The 21,160-nt window shown below is 45.6% G+C and overlaps 1 protein-coding gene across 1 annotated transcript; it reads right to left on the bottom strand.

Annotated features, from left to right (window-relative positions):
- Nucleotides 1-2,390: 2,390 nt before the first annotated feature.
- LOC146362404 (uncharacterized) lies at nucleotides 2,391-3,584 on the bottom strand. Its single transcript, XM_084919956.1, has one exon. The coding sequence runs from the start codon at nucleotides 3,064-3,066 to the stop codon at nucleotides 2,437-2,439; it is 630 nt and encodes a 209-aa protein (XP_084776082.1). The 5' UTR covers nucleotides 3,067-3,584; the 3' UTR covers nucleotides 2,391-2,436.
- Nucleotides 3,585-21,160: the final 17,576 nt, after the last annotated feature.

The raw sequence follows: 21,160 nt of genomic DNA on the forward strand, positions 1-21,160 counted from the left end.
CAGGGGAAAATGAAACTTGCTCCTGTTAAATATTCTTAAGTCTTTTGCTGTATAAATAGCGATATTTTTTTCAAAAGATACATACATAAGTAATGTTAGTAGTGGGTGATATCATGTAAACACTGTCATGATTTTGTGTAAACATTTTGTCATTTGTAAACTATAAATGACATGGATTCTACACTGTAACTGATGTGATGTTCTATAAAGTGGTTTTAATAATATAAAGAAAGAAAGAGGCAAAAATTAGTTTGTTTCTTTATTCAACTTTTGAACAGTGGGACTCAGTCAGTACATATTCAGTAAATGCAAATTATTTACATGGCAGTGCACTACAGGCATAAATCTAGACCCCTAGATAAAACATTATGGGTCATTCCCACAACCCACAGCTTTACTGTGTTCCAGCAAAGTATCCAATAGCGGTGACAACTCCTCCACAGTAGCAGGTGGGATTTTTCTTTTTTGAGGACGGCTCCTTTTACCTTTCAATACGGATGGTCTGTTTATGTTTTGATCAAGAGCCTTTTTTTGGGCAGCTGAAGAGGAGAGGTCTATCTTATGGCCAACCTCTGACTGTATCTTGGTCACATTACCCAGCAAAACCCAGTATGCAGGTTCATCTGTAAAAGTCCTTGTGCCACGGATCCGCACTGTTGCTTCTACATTAAACAGAAGAGCAGTGACATGGCTGCAGGTCTCTGCGACTCCGGCCATACAGGTGCAGTGGGCGGCTTCAACCTTCCCTGTGATGCTCACAGTGACCCGTGGCTGCAATGCTGGTTCATTCAGTCTTTGAGAGTGCAGGACCTGAAACACACACAATGTTATGTGACGGCTGTGTGCAGACAGGAATAGGACCCAAGGTGCAGACTCCGGAGACAAACGTGAACTCAAAACAGCTTTAATGTTAAACTCAAATATAACATAACTGGAAAAAAATCAAAATAAACTTAAACCGGAGGACTGACAGAACACACAGCTAGGTAAATGGTAGATCACGACACAGACACAAAGAAACACAGGGCTTAAATACACAGAGGGAGCAATCAGGGAATGGGTAACAGGAGGGAAACACAGCTGGGGCAAATCAGAACTGACGAGACAAGGAAGCGTAAACTGAACACACTGAGATGAGACAGAGACCTTCAAAGTAAAACAGGAAACACAAAACACAGACTGAACAAAAGACAAAGACTCACATGCAGGCACTACAGAGGGAACAGAGACGTGGGACCAGGGCAAACACAGACACTGACTGGACACGGGGATATAGCAACTAAGGATACACAGAGACGCGAACTAGACAAGGGGATATAACTGACAGGGGAGACAGAGCGACTAGAGAAGACAGAGACATAAACCAAAAGACAGAACTCTAACAAAGAAACCAAAGACTAGAATTTATAAATAATAATAAACTCAAAAACCCTGGGTCAACGACCCAGGCATCCTAACAGTACCCCCCCTAAAGGGCTGGCTCCCAGACAGCCCAAACCGAAACACCAAAAAAAAAAAAAAAAACAACCCAACCAGGGTGGGCGGTGGGGTAAACAGGATGGAGGGCTCGAAACAAACCAAACAAGGAGCCAAAAAAAAAAAAAAAAAAAAATAATGCAAACACCGGAGCCCGGAAAGCAACATAACAAAACACAGGCTAACGACAGGCGCAGGCGGCCAGGAAAAACAGTTCACACAAAGGTCAGGGGGCCGGTCCAGAGGCTGACGGCACGATAGTCCAAACCCGGGCAGTTCAGGGGGGCGGCCCGGAGGCTGATGGCCCAAGAGCCCAGAAAACAGTTCAGGGGGCCGGGCAGGCGGGAGGCACCGGCGGCGACGGAGCAGATCAGGAGGCCGGCCGGGCGGGAGGCACCGACGTAGTTCAGGGGGCCGTCCATGACGGCAATGACGTCCAGTCATCTGCCTGGAAAGCGGCCGAACAGGACGTGCAGGACGAGCAGGCCGGACAGGACGTGCAGGACGAGCAGGACGAGAAGGCCGGACAGGACGTGCAGGACCAGACAGCATGGGGACCTCAGGCGCAAACAAAGCTAGACGGAGCGAGGCAGGACCAGGCGCAGCTGAAGACCCGGAGGCTGGACCAGGCGCAGCTGAAGACCCGGAGGCTGGACCAGGCGCAGCTGAACACTCGGAGGCTAGACCAGGCGAGGCGGAAGCAGATGCTGCAGGCGGCGTGGATGTTGAGGTTGCAGGCGGTGGAGCCGGTGGTGGCTGAATGGTCTCACCAGAACCATCAGCAGACACTAGGATGTGCTGGCTCGGTCCTCCCGGACCCCCAGCTGATGAGGCAAGAGGCTGAACGGGCCCCTCGGACCCTCCAGCGGAGACAGGAGGCTGAACGGGCCCCTCGGACCCTCCAGCGGAGACAGGAGGCTGAACGGGCTCCTCGGGCCCCCCAGCTGACGAGGCAGGAGGCTAGACGGGCTCCTCGGACCCTCCAGCGGGAACAGACGGCTGAAGCGGTTCCTCGGACCCTCCAGCGGGAACAGACGGCTGAAGCGGTTCCTCGGACCCCCCAGCAGGAAGAGACGGCTGAAGCGGTTCTCCAGAACCCCCAGCGGGAACCACAGGTGGCAGGACAGAAAATTGAGGAGAGGAGCGACGGTGGCGTCGTTTCCTTCTGAATGAGGGAACTGAAACTGGCGGAGAAACGGAGACCTCTTCATCATCCGACCACATAGCTGCCAGGAAAAACGCAGGCGAACGAGAACCCGGCTGGTGTGGGGAGGGAGAGGAAGTCCGTGGCAATGTTGAGACAGGAGGAGAGTGTGTATTGTCCTGGGGCAGCGGTGGGGAAGATGTAGTGAGTGAGAGAGCAAGCTCACCAGCCTTGACTTGCTCTCTCCAGGCAGTAATGGTGCCGTCCAACTTAGTGTCCTTAGCAAACTGAGAAAGCTGAGGGTTATGGCGAATGATGGCATCTACCGCACTTAGCCCGACTGCCATAGTCCGTAAATCCTGTGACTGGGCAATGCGGTCGAGCAGACTCACCATCCGCATCATCTCGCCGTTGAACTCCGAGGAAAAAGAGTCTGCAGGGTCCATGTTCTGGTCGCGATCTTCTGTTATGTGACGGCTGTGTGCAGACAGGAATAGGACCCAAGGTGCAGACTCCGGAGACAAACGTGAACTCAAAACAGCTTTAATGTTAAACTCAAATATAACATAACTGGAAAAAATCAAAATAAACTTAAACCGGAGGACTGACAGAACACACAGCTAGGTAAACGGTAGATCGCGACACAGACACAAAGAAACACAGGGCTTAAATACACAGAGGGAGCAATCAGGGAATGGGTAACAGGAGGGAAACACAGCTGGGGCAAATCAGAACTGACGAGACAAGGAAGCGTAAACTGAACACACTGAGATGAGACAGAGACCTTCAAAGTAAAACAGGAAACACAAAACACAGACTGAACAAAAGACAAAGACTCACATGCAGGCACTACAGAGGGAACAGAGACGTGGGACCAGGGCAAACACAGACACTGACTGGACACGGGGATATAGCAACTAAGGATACACAGAGACGCGAACTAGACAAGGGGATATAACTGACAGGGGAGACAGAGCAACTAGAGAAGACAGAGACATAAACCAAAAGACAGAACTCTAACAAAGAAACCAAAGACTAGAATTTATAAATAATAATAAACTCAAAAACCCTGGGTTAACGACCCAGGCATCCTAACAGTACCCCCCCTAAAGGGCTGGCTCCCAGACAGCCCAAACCGAAACACCAAAAAAAAAAAAAAACAACCCAACCAGGGTGGGCGGTGGGGTAAACAGGATGGAGGGCTCGAAACAAACCAAACAAGGAGCCAAAAACAAAAAAAAAAAATAATGCAAACACCGGAGCCCGGAAAGCAACATAACAAAACACAGGCTAACGACAGGCGCAGGCGGCCAGGAAAAACAGTTCACACAAAGGTCAGGGGGCCGGCCCAGAGGCTGACGGCACGATAGTCCAAACCCGGGCAGTTCAGGGGGGCGGCCCGGAGGCTGATGGCCCAAGAGCCCAGAAAACAGTTCAGGGGGCCGGGCAGGCGGGAGGCACCGGCGGCGACGGAGCAGATCAGGAGGCAGGCCGGGCGGGAGGCACCGACGTAGTTCAGGGGGCCGTCCATGACGGCAATGACGTCCAGTCATCTGCCTGGAAAGCGGCCGAACAGGACGTGCAGGACGAGCAGGCCGGACAGGACGTGCAGGACGAGCAGGCCGGAAAGGACGTGCAGGACGTGCAGGACGAGCAGGACGTGCAGGCCGGACAGGACGTGCAGGACGAGCAGGCCTGACGGGACGAGCAGGCCTGACGGGACGTGCAGGACCAGACAGCATGGGGACCTCAGGCGCAAACAAAGCTAGACGGAGCGAGGCAGGACCAGGCGCAGCTGAAGACCCGGAGGCTGGACCAGGCGCAGCTGAACACTCGGAGGCTAGACCACGCAAGGCGGAAGCAGATGCTGCAGGCGGCGTGGATGTTGAGGTTGCAGGCGGTGGAGCCGGTGGTGGCTGAATGGTCTCGCCAGAACCATCAGCAGACACTAGGATGTGCTGGCTGGGTCCTCCCGGACCCCCAGCTGATGAGGCAAGAGGCTGAACGGGCCCCTCAGACCCTCCAGCGGAGACAGGAGGCTGAACGGGCCCCTCGGACCCTCCAGCGGAGACAGGAGGCTGAACGGGCCCCTCGGACCCTCCAGCGGAGACAGGAGGCTGAAGCGGCCCCTCGGACCCTCCAGCGGAGACAGGAGGCTGAACGGGCTCCTCGGGCCCTCCCGCTGACGAGGCAGGAGGCTGGACGGGCTCCTCGGACCCTCCAGCGGAGACAGGAGGCTGCACGGGCCCCTCGGACCCTCCAGCGGAGACAGGAGGCTGCACGGGCCCCTCGGACCCTCCAGCGGAGACAGGAGGCTGAACGGGCCCCTCGGACCCTCCAGCGGAGACAGGAGGCTGAACGGGCTCCTCGGGCCCCCCAGCTGACGAGGCAGGAGGCTGGACGGGCTCCTCGGACCTTCCAGCGGGAACAGACGGCTGAAGCGGTTCCTCGGACCCTCCAGCGGGAACAGACGGCTGAAGCGGTTCCTCGGACCCTCCAGCGGGAACAGACGGCTGAAGCGGTTCCTCGGACCCTCCAGCGGGAACAGACAGCTGAAGCGGTTCCTCGGACCCCCAAGCAGGAAGAGACGGCTGAAGCGGTTCTCCAGAACCCCCCAGCAGGAAGAGACGGCTGAAGCGGTTCTCCAGAACCCCCAGCGGGAACCACAGGTGGCAGGACAGAAAATTGAGGAGAGGAGCGACGGTGGCGTCGTTTCCTTCTGAATGAGGGAACTGAAACTGGCGGAGAAACGGAGACCTCTTCATCATCCGACCACATAGCTGCCAGGAAAAACGCAGGCGAACGAGAACCCGGCTGGTGTGGGGAGGGAGAGGAAGTCCGTGGCAATGTTGAGACAGGAGGAGAGTGTGTATTGTCCTGGGGCAGCGGTGGGGAAGATGGAGTGAGTGAGAGAGCAAGCTCACCAGCCTTGACTTGCTCTCTCCAGGCAGTAATGGTGCCGTCCAACTTAGTGTCCTTAGCAAACTGAGAAAGCTGAGGGTTATGGCGAATGATGGCATCTACCGCACTTAGCCCGACTGCCATAGTCCGTAAATCCTGTGACTGGGCAATGCGGTCGAGCAGACTCACCATCCGCATCATCTCGCCGTTGAACTCCGAGGAAAAAGAGTCTGCAGGGTCCATGTTCTGGTCGCGATCTTCTGTTATGTGACGGCTGTGTGCAGACAGGAATAGGACCCAAGGTGCAGACTCCGGAGACAAACGTGAACTCAAAACAGCTTTAATGTTAAACTCAAATATAACATAACTGGAAAAAATCAAAATAAACTTAAACCGGAGGACTGACAGAACACACAGCTAGGTAAACGGTAGATCGCGACACAGACACAAAGAAACACAGGGCTTAAATACACAGAGGGAGTAATCAGGGAATGGGTAACAGGAGGGAAACACAGCTGGGGCAAATCAGAACTGACGAGACAAGGAAGCGTAAACTGAACACACTGAGATGAGACAGAGACCTTCAAAGTAAAACAGGAAACACAAAACACAGACTGAACAAAAGACAAAGACTCACATGCAGGCACTACAGAGGGAACAGAGACGTGGGACCAGGGCAAACACAGACACTGACTGGACACGGGGATATAGCAACTAAGGATACACAGAGACGCGAACTAGACAAGGGGATATAACTGACAGGGGAGACAGAGCGACTAGAGAAGACAGAGACATAAACCAAAAGACAGAACTCTAACATACAAAGTTCATTTAAAGACAAGAACTATGAGCCAAGGCCGACATAAATGTGTTTAATCTACTTTATCATAAATGTAACAAAGTGTTTAGAAAGTTAGCACATACATGTAATTTTTCATTTCTTTATGTGTCCATCTATAGAACGCTGCATGTTATATTCTAAATCTGCCTGTTCTTTGTCAGAAACCTGCCTGCAGAAAATGAACCTAAAGTATGTAATGCAAGGATGTAATCACTGTCAAGATGGAGAAAGCATAAAGTGACAATTATGAATCACTTAATATGATAAGGAGAGTCTGCAGGTCATTAATCAATGTATAAAACTAAAATAAAATGTATTTTTAGTGACACAGGATACAAACATGGAAGCAAGATGTGTAATTAGGATTATTTATAATAAACATTAATAAATCATTGCAATTTCTTTAACCATACAGAATAACTAAATCCTTCAGGACAATGTCTCATCAATGCACTGAACTCACTATGTTATCCCTCTAACAGCCTCCACATGTTCTCACTGTAATTTCCCCTCATGAATGAATTTATGCTGCACTAATTTGAATGTTCGGGGGAAAATCAAACACATTTCACTCGCAGTACACGAGCTGACTTACCTTTGTGTGAATGACGACTTGTACGCGCTGACTCCACAGACAAGGTACGAAAATATGTCAGGCTACAATAGTGGTTGGTCTTCAGGGTTTCTACTCCGCGGCCGTATTTCATACGGGTCCACATTTCCAATGCACGCTATTTTCTGCAAGTACCGCTGCTTCGCCTCTGAACACAATCGGTCTCTATACAGTCCATTCTCTTTTGAGCTGCTTTTAAGCATCTTTCTTGTAGTCGTTCCAACACAGTGTGTTTGTTTTGATTCGTAGACCCCGAAAATGGCGCCGCGCTCCCACAATGCATTGTGGCATGACGTCAACTCCAAAGCCCTATAATGCCAAATAATTAGCAACTCTATAAATAGAAGGTAGTTCTGCAAAATCACTCAGTAGAATGTTTGTTCTAATTTGCTATGACCTCAGAGCGCATCGAAAATAAAACTAATAGGCTATAAAGAGTGATATGAACATATTTAGAACTTACCGGAATGAAAATGTCTGGAGCACACCGACAGATATTTGGAGATGGAAGAGAACTGGATATCAGCTCGTCTCACAACTGCTATCCAGGCTAGACGCCTTCGTTTGGTAACATCGATACACGAGCTGCCTCATGTTGCTTCCAGGTTGGGAAAGAATGAAAAGATAAACCATTTTCAAGCTTATTCTCCTGCCGGTCGTGCGATCGAACATTGCAGACGACCACACAGCAAATACGAACCGTGGCTGTTGTGTGTGACTTCGCTCCCTTTTCGCTTGCACTTTGTTTTGACCCCGAAAATGGCGGATCAGGCCAAAATCCTTTCCACGCCCACCCCCGTGAGATCACGCTCCAAAGCCCTATTCGGGTCTGGAATGTGGGGCCTCCCTGCTGCTGCGGAGTTGGGGGCGGTCTGCTTGTCTCCACCCCAGGGAAAAGGGTAACACCTCCTGGGTCTGAGTGCAGTTTCCCCCTCTAGGGGCAAGGGTACCTACACCGGAGGTATAGAGTACGCTTGGGGAGTGTGATTGTGTGTGCAGTGTCAATTTATGTCTGTCTCCACGTTGGGTGAGTGCTGAGTATTTGCATATGTGTGCATGAGGGTGGGAATGGATGTTTGTATCTGTGTGTGCCTGTTTGTCTGTGTCTGTATGTCAGATCGGGTATTAGACGCCACCTCTCTGGGGACATCACAGGCCCTCCAAGGTATGGAGGCCTATCTCCCCCCACCACTCCCCCTGCCTGTGGCTGACACCCTCAGACATCAGTGCGTTGGTGGTTCTTGGTGTCTGGAGCTGGGCGCTCAGGTATACACCGGCTCACTCCCAGTGGCTGCTTGTCGGGGCCTGGCGCCTGTGGCTCGGTCGGGCCCCTTCAGGGGGGTGGGGTGCCCTCGGCCTCTGGGCCTGGGGCTTGGTCCATTCTGGCACCACGTTATATCGAGGGACCACTGTACTGCAAAACAAAGGTAGTATGTTAGAAACAAACCTGAAATAAGCTCAGTTTGAATCCATAAATTAAAAGCAGGCAGTTCTGATTGATGACAGTTTGTAAACACCCCTCTGCCACAAACACACAATCTCTCTCACACTCTTACAGGCAGGTTGTGTATAGTCACCAACTGACACTATTTAAAAGTACAGATACACACACAGAGTTGCATTTTTACCCTTCCCGAACATCGTGTGCGGGTATTTACTTCGAAGGCAGATTAAACACTTTTAAATCAACTGTATTAGTCTGATGACGCAGTGCCTATCCTCTTACTGACATAGATTTAAAAATTAAAAAGAAAAACCTTTCAGCACAAGAGAGTCTCTCATACTGATCTCAAATACACATTCACCCATCTCTTAGTTTCATTAGAAGTTCTGCACAGAGTCATGACAATTAATCACACAATGTAAGATAACACACCCTGCATGGCACTCCATGGGCCTCTAAATGGGGTAAATAACCCCAGTACTCACCACGCAGGAAGACATTTCATCAAACAAATATGATCAAAACAAAACTAATGACGTGTAAATTGTTTATGATGCATTCTGAAATGAACAGGCCCAGCGCCCTGTCTGGAAGTAATCACAGACACAAGAAAGACATAATGACGAAGAAATGAAAATGAACATAGCCTGAGTGCACTTTGACACTCCCAGCGCTGTCTACTGGTCTGAAGGTGTGTGTGATATAAATGTATCACATCTGGCACCAGGAAAACATGAAGTCCCTGTCATTTGTGCTTGCTGTGAAAAAGGCTTTCTCAAGAGTGAATGACTGACACTGATATGAAAAGTGTTCATCCATTTCGTAAAAGAGCAATCACAATAGTGAATGAAGTGTTATTTGTAAGAAAGGGGAACGGTGTTAAATTGAACCATGAACCAGCTACTATTGTGCAGTGATTCAATAAATGAACTCGAAGGGCATCATTACAATACACTTCAATTAGCCAACACATAGACTCCCAACAAAAACTTGTTGCTTGTTAATTACAGGCATGTCTGGTGATAAATAACTTGCTGAATATATTAAATGCATAATGCTTATATATTACACATGAAAAACAAAGTTCTCCATATGAGCCTAAGTCAATGAATACAACAATTATGATTTGCAATCTTTCTTACACTTTCAAAATAGACTGAAAATGTCAGTTCTAGCCCTCAACTTCAGAAAACCATATCAAGATGTCACTGAGCAGTCAGTTTAATTTAAACAAGGAAAACGTTTAGTGGGCTCGTCATCCAAAGTAACTGTAATCAAAATGTATTTTTGGTCTAAATCTGTCAAATCTAATGAAAAAACTGGAAAAAGAAACACAATAAAGAAACATATTGTCACGTCTCGGCTGGTAGTCGTGTGGAGGTGAGAAAGGAGAATCCAAAAGCAGACAGTGGCGGAGATGCAAGTGGGTTTATTTACAGTGCACAAAACCCAAGGTGTGGGCAGGACCAAACAAAAACCTGAACTGGGAAAACTAATACAAAAAGGAGGACATGGAGCGTGGAGCAGAGCGACACAGACGGAATGACGTTGAATACATGGAAGGTTCACAGAGAAACACAGACGACACCACAGGCAGACACACAGTATAAATACACACACCAGGTAATTAGGAAATGGTAAACAGGAGGGGACACAGCTGGAACTAATGAACATAACGAGACACAAATCTACAAAGTAAAACAGGAAACACACAGAATGTTTTACAACACAAAACTCGGGGACCCGAACAGAGCACAGAGGGAAGACACAGGTAGGGATGATGGAGACACAAAGAACAAATACAAAACAGAATAAACTAGAAACTAATAATAGAAACACAAAGTGCTGGGTCACCGACCCAGGACCATGACACATATTGTTTGTAATTTGGTTGTATTTGTAAGAATTCACCTAAAGTCTCTGAAAATCCCTGAAGCATCTTACTGTAGCTATGTACCGGAGAATACAAGTAGTTATTGGATCATAGTGTTATTTGCCAGGAACCATGTCAAACCATACCTCTACTGTATGGCCCCATCCTCAACCAAAGCACACTGCACCACAACCAAAGTGCATCATGCAGGACCAAAGTTAGTCCTCCCAAGGCAGAGAATTATCAGTCCTTACAGGCTGAAACTGAGGATCTTACATTGGAGAACAAAAGCTCTGTCTCCACAGTCTCCACACTCCACAGTGTAGGCACAGACACCGCAAAGGTTTAGCAGGGTCTTCAGGGAGGTCCCCAGAAGGGTTTAGAACTGGATAAAGGTAAAGACACACAATCTTTTTGGAAGAGATGATAAGAAAACAGTATGGATGAGGAATGCAAAAGAAATAGGTCACGAAATGTGGCGTGAAATGCTCCCAGCAGAACTTCACAGAAAATAAACACTTACATGAGTCGAAAGTGAATGGGGGGTGGAAACAGAAAAATTAGTCCAAATAAATAAAATATGTGATTAGAAACAAGGGAAAGACCAGCATTACTTTAAAAGCTAGCAATTTGCTGAAAACGGTGGCATCTTGCAACCTCAAATGATGTGGTGGGAAAAATAGATCCAACATGTCTTCCTCTAACCTAAAAAATGTCAATGTCATTTGATTATCAGGGATTGTCATTAGTGAACCCTTTTATACTTCCCACATAATGTCCTATTTCAGACTTATTTGAAAAAAGTTACATTCTTGCCTCAGTGATGTATATTCTCTTGTGCTCTGTGTATCAGTGAATAAAAACAAGATCTTGAAGTGTTTCATAAATTCACTAAAAGAGAATAAATATAACAAAAGTATTAGGACTCTGTTATGAATCTCACAATTAAGCACTGGTGCTGTTAGGGTTAACTGCAATAGACTATATGTGAGACAATACTAACCCATCCAGTGTCTACCCTGACCTGATAGTGGTAGTGTTGTATCTATCCATACATCCATAGAGGGGCAAAGTAGACACACTTTTATCCACTAAAGTTTTATCCAGGGCACACTGTTTTAAACGTTTTATTTTTAGAAGTCCAAAAAATCAAAAGCTTGTTTGTTATGTGTGGTATTTAGACACCAGAAACAAATAGTTTGAGTATCAGGGAATTAAGTGGTAAGGATAAATGGCTGTCAGTGCCTTGGCTATCATAAGAACACATGTTGAGAATAAAAAAAAAATCAAGTGTTGTAGATATTTTAAACAAATTACTTTGAAACAGTTTTGTCAGAATTATGAATGTGGAGAGGGACAGAACTCTGACTTCTCCTCAAATGATATGAAGTCCTTTTTCATGTGTCACGTTGTGTGACTGGATTCATGCACATTTCCTTTCACACAAAATTTCAATACGCATAAATCCAGCCAATGTTATACTTTGGTTCTTCTTTCCTCCTTAGTGTCTACCCATCTTACCAAAATCTGAGAAACTCGTAACAGAAAAGCATCATGTTGCAAGGGAAGTCTCAGAAATGTTAAACCACACATAGCATCTTTTTATTAGACTGTATTTTTGTTTTTTTAGCACAAAAAAAATAACTTCCTTCTTAGTGTATTTCATAGCAAATGCTTAGCAAAACCAAAAGTTAATTTAGTGTAGCACTGATAACTGCTTTACATATCATGGTAAAAGTGTAAATGGCTGTGTGGTTGTGTTTCGGGGCTCGACAAAAAAGGATTTCTCCATGTAGTCTCAGAGTGCAACAGAGGGATTTTCCCCTCCAGGAGCTGAAGGGAGCAAGAGAACATTTGATATATAATTATCTTCCACAGATATGGTTACAGTGTTGTCAGGAATTCAGTATGCATCCATGATGCTGGCAATGTAATGCAATGGCCTTGTGGGGTGGGGGAAGAAACACTTTGGCCGTTCATCATGAGAAGTAGTTTGAACATCTGCCCCCACCCCACCTCCACCATTTCTTGATACTCGGTGATGTCTCACCACGACAGTGAGTTTTTATTGCCTAAAATCTCAAGCACCCCACCAGTCACGTTTTTATTCTGTATTTGTATTGGTTGTGTAAGACTTTGTCACAATTTATTTTTCATTCTTATTAACAGCACGGGTGCAATTTATTTTCCTCTCGGGCAATGGAGGTAGCTGGGAGTGAGGGCAACTCTGGTCAGAGCTGATAAGCTGCTGCTCACATCCAGGTCTGCTGGAGGGACCAGATTTGCCATGAAGACATTGTCCACCATGTCACACGTACCTAAACACATGCAAAGGCAGACACTGCACACTTATTTTGATCACTACACTTGTGAGAATATAAACAAGATTTTGACACTGAAGGAAGTTTTTCAAACTGGGTCTTGGAAGGCAAACAAACAGGCAAACAGTCAGCAGCTGTGATACAAAGATTTTTAAATGGGGAAAAGGAAAGTTCAGAGGAGGCAAAAACAAGTTGAAGGCAGGAATGAAGCCAACTGTTTATTATAATACGATAATACTAATATAAATCTGATGAATTAACACCAGGCAAGTGACTTAAGCGTAGAGTTCGGTACAATTTGTTTCTTCATTTGACTCCTTTTTTATTCTTTGTTGGCATTTCTCTTTCTGTGACTTTAAGAGTCCAACAGAACATGGAATGTTCAAAAATGAAGACAATACCAAAAATATAAATATAGATTATTATCATACTTTTCTTGATGTAGTTACACGTTCAATTTGAGGTCACACATTTTGACTCATTTATTGTACTGTATATGGCATCATTAGACTAGATAACGGATTTCACTTTATGTATTATCGTCTCTTTCAGGAATCCAGCATTAAAGTGATTTTTGGAAGGTGAAGGAAACCTATGTTCTGTCAGGGCAGGACAAGACTACATTAGAAATAAGTTAATTTATATTGTGAGCTGCAGTAGGATTTCCTTGTGGACAGGCTATGGTCAGCTGACCTAAACTACCATTCAAAGTTTGGACACACTTTCTCATTTAATGGTTTTTCCTTATTTTCATGACTATTTACATTGTAGATTCTCACTGAAAGCATCAGAACTATGATTGAACACATATGAAATTACCATATGTAGTTAACACAAATGTAAATTAAAAAGTGTGAATGTCTTGATGCATGCTCAATAGTCCACTTCGTCACTCATCCAAGTGACTTCTTCATCTCAGCTGACTGCAGGTTTCACCAAACTTATAAACAGTACCTTTGCACAACAACTGAAATTAGCCCACTGAATGAACAATGGGCTGGGTGGTAGTTCCTTGATCATTAATATCCAAATTGTCGTGACCATTCATCAACCACCACTGATCAAAGACCACTGATCAAAGACCAGTGGTCTCTAAGAAGTCACTTGGATGAAGCATTTTCAGTTTCTTACACTGAAAACGCTACATCCAGATGAACAGAATCAACTTTTTGGGATTTCCTTACCTGGATGACTGTGCATGCATCAAGATATTTTAACCCACTTTGGCATGGACTGCCTAAAGCTAGTACATGTGTATGAGCAAACAGCACGTAAGATGAGCTGATTACACAAACCACGTGAGATGCAGATACAGACAAAATCCGATTACTCCTAAAAGTCTACAAATGAGCTCTTCAGCTAAGGGCCTCTGAGCAAATAAAATCCTCCAGAAAGCACAGCATCAGGTGCTCAAAGAGCGGGTGAGACAAATTTTACCATCGATGTGGTAAAATCTAAAGAAGAGCAGATCCAGCAGGGACTCATTGATGTTCTAGTTTCTTTTTAGCTTATTTCACTAGCTTGGCCCACGTCCTCATTTTAGGTTTCACAGCATTTTAGTAGGTAAAGGTGAATGCTTGGACATGAATTGAGCTGCGGTTTGGGGAAGGCCTTGAAGGGGACTGGCAGATCCCCATGTACTAAATAGAAGTGAAGAAGTTAAAGAACTGAAAAGAGGAGGGAGGCAGGGAGGGTGGGGAACGTAAACTAGAAGGAACAGTTTACAGAACTGGAGGAACATATATAGATGAGAACCGGAAGGAGCGTGTTTGGAGGCGTGGTCCCGCTCCTGAAATTCCGATACATAATCTCCAACTAGTTAATTTCTGTCATGCCTAGGTTGCTGTCATAGTTTGCTGTTTATTAGATCTGTTTGTGTCATCATCCCCTGTGTCTTAGTCCCCCTCGTTGGTTCATGTTATCAAGTTTGTGTCATGTTTGCGTCTCGTCAAGTTGACTATTTAGTTTGAAAGTCTTGTTTCCATGTTCCATGTCTTTGTTTTACTTACCCCTTGGTGTCATTATGTTCATTCATTCTCCAGTCAGCTGTTTCCTAATGTGCTTCCACTTCCCATGATCACCTTCTGTGTGTATTTGGTCTGTGTGTTTTCATTTTGTCTTTGTCTGATCGTCTGTGTTACCTCCTTCATGTAAATGGAGAGTCTTCTTCACACGCTGAGGTTATTTATGGAGCTCCACAGGGTTCAGTGCTAGGACCAATTGTGATTACATTATACATGCTTCACTTAGGCAGCATCATTAGAAGGCATAGCATACATTTTCACTGCTATGCAGATGACACCCAGCTCTATCTAGCCATGAAGCCAGATAACACACACCAATTAGTTAAACTGCATAAAGACCTGGATGGCCGCTAACTTTCTGCTTCTTAATTCAGATAAAAAAGAGGTTATTGTACTCGGCCCTGAAATATGATTCAGGCGGGATAATGCCATCCAGATTCTTACTCTGGATGGCATTACCTTGGCCTCCAGTAACGCTGTGAGGAACCTTAGTCATTTTTGACCAGGATATGTCCTTCAACGCACATATTAAACAAATACGTAGGACTGCTTTTTTCCATTTGCCCAACATCTCTAAAGTTAGAAATATCCTGTCTCAGAGTGACGCTGAAAAACTAGTTCTGTCTGCAGTGCTCCAGAGACAAGGAACGGGAGGAGGTAGTTCAACAAATACGGGTATGCATGTCTGTTTTCCCCTGGTCATGGGAGTCGCTACTGACGTTGATTAGTGGCTTTCTTAGCACCACACTGCAACTCCAGCCGTTGCAACAGCAGCCTGCCAACGCACAGTTCCCCGCCGCTGACTACAGGAACAAGAGTGGGATTACTGAGTTTTGCTCCTCCCCTTGACATTCCTACATCACCACCACAGTTGGACCTCCCGCCGTCTGCCTCTTCTCTGGCTGAGAACGAGAAGGTCGCCACCACGTCACCCTTGGCTTTGGGGGCGTTTGCATCATTCACAAATGCTTCCAGGAAGAAGTGGCACCCGCATTGCCGCTCCACCGCTCAGCAAATGGAGGTGAGTGACAGTGGGTTCTTGCTTCCAGGCCTCCGTGATATTATCATGAGTGAGTGTAATTCAGAGGAATTAATTGCAATTCATAATCAGTAATTCATGGACTCAAGTGTGAACAGACTATTAATGCTTCAGAGGCATAGACACTTTTCCTGTGCACTAAAGATCCTATATTTACCCAGTGTACATTGTTAAAGACTGTTTCCCAGGGGGCCAGCGATGAGGCTTCACTGTCCATCCCTGCAGTAAATGTTGGAAGTGGTGAGCATGAACTCACATTTAGGGCAAAAGGTTTAAATGATCATTCATTCCGTGACTCTCAGCTAACCTATAAACTGGCAGATAGTATGATCATGAGCATTCAGGAAGAGAATGTGTCTGGAGAAACTGAATCCGTTCTGCCTGAGACTGTCATGAGTCAAGTTAATAGAGTTTTGAATAACACAGATTGTGTTGCTGATTCTGTAAATTTAAAACAATGTTCATTGAACTGATTCCCTCTAGGATTGAAATTCTGTCAGAGCCAGGCTCTAAGGTGGACAGGACTATGTTTAGTGGGTCTGAAAAGGCAACTCAGGAAGAGATGGACTGTGTCTGTGTCTGCAAAAACAACAATTCTTTCCATGTCTGTACCTCCTTGTCAAGAGATTTTTGTTTTTATATAATTTGATCAGCTTCATGAAATGTGCTTTTTCTGTTTACTGAGCAATCTACATGTCTATGTGACTTTTCACCTAATAACTTTTGTGATGAACTTATTCAGCTCCTAAACCACTTCCTGTTTTCAGAGAACAGTTAGATGTAGAGAAGAAAAACCGCAGCTCTTTCCGAGAACATGTAGATTTAGAAAAGGGGAAGAACCTGTTGATTCTGAGTGACGTTGTTATTTTTACACACACACACACACACACACACACACAGACATGTATAAAAATAAAAGTACGCAGGCAGCAGTGCGCAGTTCGCAGGGTGCGTTTGCTGCTGCCCACGCGTGTAAAAACGACTGCAGTCTCTGTGTTTTCTAACTCAGGTGTCTTAGCTGAAGAATTACAGGGTGATTTAAAGAAATCCCCTGTCATTTAAATTGGTCCTTCGAGCTTAGCGATGGAAACAACAGACATGTTTCTGTGACTCCAATGGTCTAACTGCTGTATCCTGACGTCGTGGGAAGCCAGCATCGAAGTCTGTCGACAGCCCTCTCTAGGTAGAGGTGAAAGTCCTGGGACGTAAATTCGGGTCCAGGCCGATGAAGTTTGGTCCACGTACCTTGGGATCCAGCACAGACAACTTGAATAACCAGCAAGAGACAACTGAGGGTGAGAAAACACGTGTGTAGGTCTAATCCGCCGCAAGGATTTGAAATAAACACGTGTAGGTTTAACCCGCCGCAAGGGTCTGCCGAAAGTACTTCGTGACAAATTCGCGCGCAAATGTCTATCTGTGTGTATGTATATGTGTTTTGGAAGTAAATTGATTTTACAGCACAGTAAGCTGCTGAATTACTTCCATTGTTTTTATTGTTTTCTTTGTGTTCCTGCAAAAAAGCTCAAGTACTGGTGACAACGGGAGAAGGTTGAGTTCCGTCTCGTAAAACTGACACCGCTCCGTGAATAGCGCGGAGTAGAAGGGCGTGTCAGTCACCACCCCCGAGTCTAGTACCAGAGAAGGCTTTGCAGTTCTGTGATAATGGGGAATCAGCCCACAAAACTCACTGCTGACGAGCAGTGGCTAGAAAAGAAATGTCCAGGCGCCGGACAAATCAGTGCTTGTAGATGGAGAAATCCTAAGAAACCAAAATGTCCCACTTGGGAAGGAAAATGCAGCCCCTCAGCATTAACACAACTGAAAGAAGCTCTTTTGAAAGAAATAGGATCAACAAAAAACTTAAAAAAGAAAGGGAAACGTACGCAAGAATTAGAATATTTCCAGGCCTGGAAAGAAGAAGCAGTTAGGCGAGATGAAAATAAAAAGAAAAAACAAGAGAAAAAAGATAAACAGTCAGAAAAACAGAACTTAACCGCCAGTTTAGTTAAACCAGAAGATGAGACACCGTGCGGTGTTCATGATACGTGTAGTAATCCACCGCCATATGCACCGCCACCGCCCACTCCTGCAGCCAGAGCTGCAGCACCACCTATTATACACTCACCTATATCAGGAAGAACTAGGTCACACACAGATCATCGTCCTTATGCAAAAGCACAGACAATGCTAAAGAAACTCTCACTCAAAAGTAGCCCACAAGAAGAAATAGGTCGTGATCCCACTGGGACCGACATCTGGGGAGACACACTCGACCCGCCAGCCACTGGTATTTACCCAATGGTAGCAGTGGCAAACCCCAGATTTGGCCTATTAATAGGGCCAGAAGGACAGGAAGAGCAAGATGCGTGCCCAAGCATACATGTTTTCCGTCCGTGGTCACAAGTGGACAGACAAAATGTCCTGAAAGACGTTCCTCCACTGAATGAAGGTTTTATACCATGGAGGGACGCTGTAGAAATGATCAGAAGGCAATGGTATTTAAATGGTCATGAGATGCTTCAAGTATTGCAAGATTTATTAGGATTAAAAATAGGAACAGTTAGAGGAGATTATACCGGCTCAAACGCGGGGGGAGTAGCATATGCACCAGGAAGCACAGAACTAATCAATGCCCTAGCAAATATATATGAGAGAATTAGGGAACGGTTGGCCCCAAGGGCTGACTATGGAAAAATAGGAGAGGTGAAACAAAAAGAAGTGGAAACAGCTTCTGATTTCCTGGACCACCTGCGTCCAGTTTTTAGACAGCATTCAGGATTAACTTATGAGGAGGGTCCAGAGACCCCATATCAACGTGTATGAACTAGTTGCACAGTTAGAAGAGAGACCCATACTAAAAATTCATGTAAATGGCCAACCCATGACTATGTTATGTGACACAGGTGCATGCAAAACCGTGCTAAATAAAAAACCTAAAAATCTGAAATTTTCAAAAAACACATTAATATGTCTACAGTTTTTTGTGCGGCCAACTTAGCTGCTTGGTCTGCAAAGTTATTGCCTCTAGTTATTTCCCCACTACTATTGTACTCTAGACCTTCCACCATTAGAGCCTCTACAGAGGTTGGCAGAGAGGTATTTGCCACCAGACTCCCAACCACTTGCTTTTGATGAGTATCATAACACATTAAGATTCAAACAAAGCCCAGGCCCAGATCCTTCATATGACACACAAATTCACAGATTAGGCCCACAGAGGCTTACATTGCAGCACCTCTATGTGACTAAAAGTGGCAACGCTGTGTGCTCAGTGATACAAACTGAAAAAGTACAGGAAATGAACAGGATGCCAAAACCACATGTGTCTGTAGCATGAAATGAAAACACAGACTGGAGGGAGTTAGGTCATGTTCTGACTCAAGTTGAGAGAGACAGATATGAAAAAACTGAATTAACACATGAAGGATGGCTTTAGGGCCGTAGAACAGGATGCATGAGGTACACCTTAGGATGGGTACTTACGACACAGCCAGCAACTCATCTATCTGACTGTGCAGATACTCACATGTCGGACACCATTAATGAATGACACCTACTCTCACTAGAGCTGTTCCCAGAATTAAAATGGTTGCCCGAAAAGCTTTGGTCAATGTGTCCAACGGATGTCGGACTAATCAAAGGTGCTGACCCTGTTGTGGTAAAAACAACCACTACATACAGACCAGTTAAACCACAGTATCCCCTGACAACAGCAGCGAAGGCAGGGATTGAACCGGTAATTGCTGACATGGAGAGAGCAGGCATTCTAGTTAAAACGGACAAAGTAACTTGCAACACGCCTATTTTCCCGGTGAAAAAAGCAAGCACGGGAAAATACCGTTTAGTGCATGATTTAAGAGCAATAAATGAAGTAACAGAGCAAATCCCACCAGTAGTGGCAAACCCACACACAATTTTGAATCAAGTGACGCCTAAAGAACAGTGGTTTTCAGTCATAGACCTGTCAAATGCATTATTTTCTGTGCCATTGCATCCAGAGTCACAGCACCTTTTTGGTTTTACATTTAATGGCCAAAAATACACGTACACGAGGCTCCCTCAAGGCTTCCAAAACAGCCCAACCTTGTACGCAGAGGCATTAAAGAAATCTATGTCACTATGCACATTGCCTGCACCAGGGCAATACCTCTTGTACGTGGATGATATTCTGATTACAGGCATCACACAGGATGACTGCAAAGCCAACACTGCGGCAGTATTACATCATCTAGCCGACCAAGGACACAAGGTGTCACAACACAAACTCCAATTGTGGAGTCCTAAAGTTACGTACTTAGGACACACACTCACAGGAGAGGGAAAGAAACTGTTAGACAGTAGAAAATTAGCAGTACAGAACGCTCCAAAACCTCTCACAAAACAACAAATGATGAGTTTTCTAGGTCTCTGCAATTTCTGCAGAACCTGGATACCGGAGTACGCGTCAACAGTCCAACCCCTGCAAGATATGATCTATGGCAGGAATTTAGGACTGAAAGACAAAATACAATGGACTCCAGCAGCAGAAGAGGCATTCAGTAACTTGAAACTAGCATTACAGACGAATACTGTTTTAGCGCTGCCTGACTATGACGAGCCTTTCTACTTACATGTAGATGGAGGAGCAGGTTATATGAAAGCAGTGTTAACACAGGCATTTGGAGAAAAACAACGCCCGCTTGCATTTTACTCGTGTAAATTGGACTCTGTGGCTACAGGCCTGCCCACATGTGTGCAAGCTTGTGCAGCCGCAGCAGAGGCAGTGAAAAAGTCAGCTGACATTGTCTTAGGGCACACTTTAATCATCAGAGTACCACACGCAGTAACTTCGATTTTACTCCAAGCCAATTTGTCCTACCTCACACATGCAAGACAACTATCATATGTTGGAATCTTATTGTCACAATCACACATTAGGATCGAAAAGTGTGGTCAATTGAACCCGAGCACACTTTTGGCCGCACCCGAAGAAGGTCATCCACACTGCTGTATGCAAAAATTAGATGAGGAGACAAAGCCACGTGCTGACATTTACAGCACACCTCAACCCGGCTTCAGTAATGTTTTTGTAGACGGCTCAGCGTCCAAGAATAGCTGAGGACAAAACTGTGTGGGCTATTCAGTGACCACTACAGACAAGGTGATAGAGGCAAAACCGCTAACATCCTCACACTCCGCTCAGAGTGCAGAATTGAAAGCAGTCATACGTGCATGTGAATTGCACGCAGGCCAAGATATAAATATATACACTGACAGCCAGTATGTTTTTTCAGCAGTGCACCACTTTGCAAAGATCTGGCAGAACAGAGGAATGATTACGTCTACTGGAAGCCCAGTACAGCATGGAAGTCTTTTGAAGACACTGTTAGAAGTAATAACATTGCCAAAACAGTTAGCATTATGCAAATGTGCTGCACATCAGAAAGATAAATCAGAAATAACTAGAGGCAATAACTTTGCAGATCAAGCAGCTAAGTTGGC

This window comes from Perissodus microlepis, chromosome 22 (genome assembly GCF_051167445.1).
Source record: "Perissodus microlepis isolate ML-2025 ecotype Zambia chromosome 22, ASM5116744v1, whole genome shotgun sequence".
NCBI classification, from domain to species: Eukaryota; Metazoa; Chordata; class Actinopteri; order Cichliformes; family Cichlidae; genus Perissodus; species Perissodus microlepis.

Bases quoted from the DNA above. Each gene is read 5' to 3' on its own strand.
- LOC146362404 (XM_084919956.1), bottom strand. From the start codon at position 3,066: ATGGACCCTGCAGACTCTTTTTCCTCGGAGTTCAACGGCGAGATGATG.